Source organism: Lissotriton vulgaris, unplaced genomic scaffold, assembly GCF_964263255.1.
Source record: "Lissotriton vulgaris unplaced genomic scaffold, aLisVul1.2 SCAFFOLD_4018, whole genome shotgun sequence".
Lineage (NCBI taxonomy): Eukaryota > Metazoa > Chordata > Amphibia > Caudata > Salamandridae > Lissotriton > Lissotriton vulgaris.
Window position 1 is genome coordinate 183427 of NW_028254987.1, and position 7574 is coordinate 191000.

Sequence of the window (7574 nt, forward strand, 5' to 3'; positions counted from 1 at the left end):
AAGATGTTGTTTTCCTGAAGTATTTCTGCCTGCAAGCTGTCATTTGAATTTACATGAGCCTTATTCATCTCCGTGTGGCTTTCTTCCGAATGGGTTCCTGTGAGTGATGGATGTTTTACTGCCCTAACCCGGTCGTGGAAGAAAGCTCACCACTGTTTCAGAGGGTCCATCACAGTGCCATGGGGTGCTGTAATTCACGCAGGGCACAAGTCCTAAAAAAAGAAGTGGGGGGACTCTCCAAGGTAGGCATGGTCACAGGAAGTGACATCACGACAGGAAGTGACATCACGACAGGAAGTGACATCACAACAGGAAGTGACATCACATGTAAGGCAGATCTATCATTTGCATATATAGCAACAAAAGTAGAATTAGTGTGTTGAAAAAAGCAGAAGAAAAGCACATACTAGAAACTACAATAGTGATTATCAAAACTATAAAATTTATTACGCTACCTAGAACACGACATTTACATTTATTAACAAGTAGAATACACTGTGACCATGAGAGAAAAAAATGCAAGGTGCACACTTACAGTTAAAGCCTTATACTCTGTACATCTGTTATTTCAGACATTATGGGACATGTTATATTGCCACAGGATGTCTGGCCATGGAAAAATGTGAGACAGCTTATATCATTGTAAGCTATCAATTAAAAAACAACCATGCTTCCGCATATCTTTTATTGTGCTGGGCTGTAGGATCGACCTTTCTAGATTGATTATCATCTGCATGACGATGAGCAATCAACCACCTGTTCACATATGGCACTGGATTCCAAAGAGGAAGAGGAGGACCCATGAGGTTTATGAACATTAATGATGAAAGGCGTCCGATACCAAGGCAGTTTCATATGGGTGATATTACCAAGTTCATTGTGCTGAAACCCCTTTCGCAGTCACTTGGACTCACAGGAAGTGTGTTTATCGCCCTCAAAACAGGTTGCTGTTGCTCTGGAATGTCATTACCACCATTATCAATATAGTCTCTGAAGCCTTCAGATACGCCTTTGTAATTAAGACAGAATCTCCTGCACAGGTTTTGCAGTTTCTCCTCACCTTCAAACCACGGGCTCTCAATGTCATATGGCCACTTCTGTGGGTTGAGAACATCTATCTCTGATGTAAGCGCTAAAAATTCATCTGTCCGAGATGATGTGGCCGACCTATTGATTGCAGACTGCGCATACAACCTAGAACGCAAGTTATCTGACAGATTCTGATAAAACTGGGGAAGGTTTATTTTGACCTGCCCACGTGAGTCCTCACAGCTGATTGCCACTCCTCTAAATAAGCCACTCTCAATAGCTTTTTCAGCCTCCTTCCTGTGTGTCCCTGGAAACTCCTTAAGCTTTTCAATCGCCCTTACTGATTGATGAGCTGGTAAGCTCGTGGCAGAGTCACTTCATCCCTTTGAAGTGCTTCCGACAGTGTCCCAATCTCATGAACCGCATCTGCAACACCAGCTAGATTGAGCACAAAATCGGAAGATGTCAGAATTCTATTCAGCCCGCTGAAAGTAGACCGGTGTTTGGCATCACGAGAAGTACTTAAACTGGCCTAAACAAAATGCTGGTGAAGGGCTGGGTATGACTCCCACACTGCCCGTATTGCCCTTTTGCTAGAAGCAATCCACCGGATTGAAAATACTCGCCCAATTTTCAAAATTGCAATCTCTAGCTCTTTTGCACATGCAGAAAGTTCCCGCTGATTTTTGGGAGACTGGTGGTACACAGCATACAGTTTTTCAAAAAATGATGCAAGGTGCTTAAGGCCGGGCACTGTATCAACGGTGTCCGCTACACTGAGCTCAAGCCGGTGGCATAGACAGTTCCATTTTACAAGTCGAGGGTATTTAGAACATAGCCTCTCCAAAACACCAGAGTTTCTCCCAAGCATTACACTGGCACCATCACTGCACACCCCTATCCGATTGTCAGCAAGGAACGTGTTGCAAAACCCATGTTTTTCCAGACATTTCAAGAGTGAGGACTCAATGCACTCTGCATCGCCCCTAGGCAACTCAAGCAAGTCAAGGAAAAAGGTTAGGGGCTCTTTTCTATTGAATGCAGCACGAACATAAATAATTAAAACAGTCAATGAAGAATGGGTTGTTGACTCATCAATATAAACAGATATTTTTGGAGCCTGTTCAACAATGCCTATGCAAAGCTTTCTCCGCATTTCCTCAGCAATGCAATCAGTTATCTGTGCTGCATTGAATTCGCTGTGTAGAATCGAGCCCATATCTGACTGATTAGCAACCTGCAAAGCTACTAGACCTGGAAAGTCTGAAAAGGGGCGATTATTTTTTGCACAAAAGTAAAGAGTGCGGAACACCTTAACCGTTGAAGCATGAAAATGCCTCTGCTGCTCCAGGAACGTTGACGGCAGTACCTCCTTCTTGGATGCATCTTGGATAGCACATGCATTACAATGTGCTTCAGAAAGTTTATGCTTATGAATTTTTTCCCGCAGTGAGCCTAACTGGCTAGCTTTTGTTGGGCCAGATGCAGCAATGCTCCCAGTGACCCATTCTCTTGACAAACCCACACCCTGTGATGCTCCAAGTAGCTTAACCTCACTGCATATGTTGCAGCCAAGTCGGCCATTTTCACAACTTAGCCATGTATACTTTTCTTTAAATTGAGCCCACTGATTGTGGTCCCAACACTCTGGCAAGGTGGTATCCCTTTCAAAAGTGGCGCCCACATCCTGAATCTTTGTTGAAGAGTCTTCCAGTGGAGAAGGTGGAATCGATCCTTGGCTTGACATCAATTTCTCCGGATCTTGTGCAGGTACATCTTTCAAGCACGCACCGGGTTGTACTAGGCTACTTTCCGAATCAAACCGCGATCTCTTATTCGCATTCACAAAGAAATCCAAGATGCTGGATTTGCGTTTGCTTATTTCTGTAGAAAGCAGAAAGCATTGGGTCAGTTTTATATTTTGCATCTGTCACTCATTCACTGATGGTTGGCGAGGAGAAAAAATTGCTTGGCAAAAATGTTTTCCGTATTACTTTTGGCACGTAGCTAAATGTTTGTGGCCCAATGAGCCACCCATCCTGGTTTGTGGTGGTATTATAATAAAAAAGAGAAAGTCACAAAATGCCCTTTTAAAACAGAAAAATTCCCTCAATTCGCAGAAAGCATTGGGTCAGTTTTATTTTTTGCATTTGTCACTCATATTCACATATGGTTGGCGAGGAGAAAAAATTGAAAAATTGCTTGGCAAAAATATTTTCCGTATTACTTTTGGCACCTAGCTAAATGTTTGTGGCCCAATGAGCCACCCATCCCGGTTTGTGGTGGTATTATAATAAATATTATAATAAAAAAAGAGAGAAAGTCACAAAATGCCCTTTTAAAACAGAAAAAGTCCCTCAATTCGCAATTGATCATCTTCGATTTTACCGGTGTGATATTTCTCATTTTGTTTCCCATGTCATGTATGAACATTACATTAAAAAGATGTGGTCATAAATGAACAAAACATTTTCTGCCAAGTATTCGAGCTTTTTACCTCTCTTGGCTACCACTGTTGCAGCATCCGTGTTCGGGGTACAAGGTAAAGTTTGCGGTCTGGCAGCATCTGGCTGGGTTAATTCCTGGTGATCTGTGTTGTGTCCTGGGTGAGCATGGGACCCAACGCGTCCCTGTTGTGCTACAGGATGAACCATTGCAGGTGTGAGCAGGACAAATGCAAGGCAGGGAGATCTTTTGAATAGGATGGCTCCCAAGATACTGTAAGCTGTAGTGTAAAAGAGATTCCACATTAGGCAACTGTCAAAATGTTCATAGTTGAAGGAATGGTGAGTCACCGCCAGTCATTCCTTACAAACAATTCTGAGGCATTCCATAGATGTACATCAAGCTTGAGCACCCACATTTTTATATTTGAAGAGGTTAAAGCGCTTTTGGATGTTGGCGACACAGCAGTTTGCCTTTAATGAATGCATGGAGACCTTTCAAAAGTGATCATTTTGAACCCTAAACTTAGAAACATCTATGCTTCCTTGCCCGAACGACAAGCACAAAATAAAAATGGAGAAATGCAGATAAAATGGGCACAAGAAAATAGAGCCATCGTTAATCTGAAAAATCATTGAGAAACCAGTGTGCACCAACTTTTTACTTTCAAGCAGCCTGGGACATTTCCGGCCACTTCTTTGCAATGCAATAGGTGTTGCAATTTGCAAGACTTTAAGCTATTAGTATTCTAAATAACAATGCCTTTTCTTTATGTTTTAAAACCCAAAACATAAATAAAAGGCATTGTCATTTATAATTCCAATAGGTCAAACTTGCGTGAATGCGAGCCCTATTGCATTGCAAATGCTTGTTTCTTTAGAATGCTTTCTCCTGGACTTTTTTTGTAATTCACCCCACCAAGATTGGCGTCTTCCATTTTAGAACAATACATGAAATGTAAAAAGAAAAGAAAAAATAGCTGCCACATCTTTACACGTAAGTGCTCTTGTGTTTTTGTTGCTAGTGTTGCATATCAGCAAACAATCATATTTTTTCTTTTTGCCGATGCAGAAAAGCATTAGCAAAAAGTATTGCCAGTGCCAAAAGGCTGGGTGATGCAAAGTGTAACACTGAGAACTGAATTTGATATGTGATCTTGCAATCTTAAAAGAAATATCTGTGTTGTTCATAAAGCACGAGTTTGTGTTTCTAGGGGCTCCCAATATGTGAGATAGGGAAACTAATGCCAGAAATAAAGATTTGCTTAAGGCCACAATAAGTTTGGACAAGCATGGAAGAGGGGTTTAAACCCCAGGTTTGCTGCTTCCAAAGTCAGCATTGTAACCATTGCATCACATTTCCCTTCCATAGTGGCTTGTTTGTCTAGGTGCTGCTGGTGGGCAGGATGACAACAAGGTCTTGTTTTACGTGGACCTACCTGGCAATATCCGAACACCCTATAACCAGGGCCAGTAGGATTATGCAGTAGGGTTGGCGAATTATGAAACAAGAAAACACAAATGATCTAACTTAATGGAGCATATTTTGCGATTAGCATTGGCTCATTATTTTGACATTTTTGCACGGTCTGTGCAAAGGTTTCACTTCATTAGAACGAGTTCCACATCCAAATACAGTCATAAACAACTGAAAGGGGGCTGGTGAAGCTTTGCGAGGGACCAGCATTGGGCGGCAGCATGCATTGCAGAGTTTTTGTAACTTTTCATCCATTTAAACAAGGAACACTTTTTTGGTTAATATCTGCAGATTATGCAACAGACATGGATTATGTTGGAAACAAGGCAACGTCATAATCATGCAAAAAAACTCTGTGGGCGCAGATTGACATCATTCCAGCGACTCTGCCTATAACATGAAGTTTCTAGATGAAAGTGAGTGAATGTATTTTCGGCAGTAGTGGGAAATATGTGCATTAAGGTCAGTGATCGAGAGCGAGTGAGTATGTTTAATTCAAACAGAGAATATTTGGTGTGAGTGTTTGTGTGCTTGCGTGAGTGTGAGAGGAGGGGGTCTCGAAATCTGCATGCAACACAAAATCAGAGTAATTGTCGTTTACTCTACTGCTCAGTGCATAAGAAGATCAACATTGAATTATCTCATGCCAACTGCAGGCTTCTAAATGGTGCATACAGGGAGCCTCTAAATAGTGCAGGGAACATTCTTCTTAAAGGGCTCAAGAAGGTCTAGTAAAATGAAATAGGAAAGGGGGCTTTTTAAAGGATGCAAGGAAGGTCGCCTTCTACATGACGCATGCAAGGGGCCATCAGAAATAATGTACTCCAGGGCCTCCTCAACTGATGCAAGGAACGATGGTTTCCAAAATGATACAGAAAAGGGGAGTTCTAAATGTATGTAAGGAAAGCAGACATCTAATATGGTGCAAATGATTCCCAAAAAGAGGCTGAGACCTAAAAATCCGTACCCGTCACAATGCGGAAAATATTTTAAGAGAGTGGTTCTCAGATCTGGGGGGTGAGCCTCTTAACCCCCCCTATAAGCGAAAATAATCCACAAACTGATTAATGAAAGAGATCAGCACCCACAATTTGTTACAAGTAAAATCAGATAAAATGAAGCTGTTGTTATGAAGATTTGACTGACATGGGCTAGAACTGTTTCACTGCACAGCTGCGAATATTTCTCGAATACTATGAAGATTCAGTACATTCTGATTAAGGTTACGTTTAAATTTGAAAACTGAAATATGAATAGATGTTATGAGGCAAATAGTACTATAGGGACCAAGCCCTCAAGAATTCTCTGGAATGGAACAAAACGCGTTGGCTACTTTTTATACAACATGAACAGAAGTTGATTGGAGTCTGTGCAATTTTCAATCCAAGTGCTTTCTGTGAATGAATTGCTTCATTTTCTCTGATTTTACTCGCAACAAATAGTGGGTGCTGATCTCTTTCAGTAATCTAATGTGGGGCATCCAAGGGGACTTCTGTAATCAAGCATGGAAGGACAACTTTCAAAATGATGTATGGAACAAGGTCTTCGAAAAGGAAGGAGGGGTTCCAGACTCGATGGAAAGACGAATGGATTCTTAAATAATGCAGAAAATAAAGTATCCTGGTGTGAAGGAGGGAAGGAGAGCTCCTATGAAGATGCAGAGGTGGAGGTCTAAAGTGATGCAGGAAAGGGGCAGATATTATATAACAAGGATGCATGTCTTACAAAGTGATACATCGAAGGTTGTCTCCTAAAATGAGACACAGAAACTAGAAGAGGGGTGGGCTGTGGGGTAACTGGAGGAATTTCCCAATAACCCAGGGCATCTGAAGAGAGGGTAGGCTTAGGGTTGCCGACGAATCAGACTGCCGATCTCGCAGAAATTTACAAAGGGGAAATCCAGCTTTGTTTTAAGGCTCATACAGCGACTGTTCTAGTTGAGGGATCAGGGAGCGGTCAAATATGAGGACACAGTGAGCTGGAGGCATTGAGAGAGCCAAAGAAAATGCTTTGTCCAGGACCAATATCCTCTTGTAATGCTGGGATCGCAGAACCCAGGTAGTGCAGGTCTTTCTTTGTGTAGCCATTTAACTGCACGTGAGGAACCCGATGGAATTCTAGCTGTGGCATCACTACAAACCTGTGATAATAAAATGACATCACTATAGTAATAAACAATGGTGGTTGAGTTCTGACATCACTGTGCTTGCTGCCAGCCCCCTCCAATCAGCGTCTGTTACCACAGAAGGTGCCAAAGGCCCGAGCTAGGGCGGTGGTACTCTCTTTATGCGACTCTCACTTGTGTAGCGCACTTCCCTCACTGACCTGCCCTCGCAGCGCTCTTTAACTTGACACTAGTATGGAAGAGAATATATACATACAGTCTGTATGTATATATTCTCTTCCATACTCTCTACGAGGCCTAAAGTGCCCTCTTGATTATTGAATAAATAGCTGTAGTCCCGACTCCCTGCACACACATACATTACATAAAAACACAAACGCAAAAAAATGTGGAAACAGCAACACACAAGGATACATCATACTAGTACTTACTTGAGACAAATCCGTGTAAAAATGTTTGGAAGAGGGCAGCAGGCGAGGCCGGGAGAGGGCTGCAGGCG

The 7574-nt window shown here is 42.1% G+C and overlaps 1 protein-coding gene across 1 annotated transcript; it reads right to left on the reverse strand.

Moving 5' to 3' along the window:
* Positions 1 to 851: 851 nt before the first annotated feature.
* Positions 852 to 2913, reverse strand: LOC147659361 (E3 SUMO-protein ligase KIAA1586-like; the record flags this gene model as incomplete). Its single annotated transcript, XM_086951800.1, has 2 exons — positions 852 to 1181; positions 1652 to 2913. Coding segments are annotated over 2 exons (1592 nt in total), but the record flags the coding sequence as incomplete, so codon positions are not given.
* Positions 2914 to 7574: the final 4661 nt, after the last annotated feature.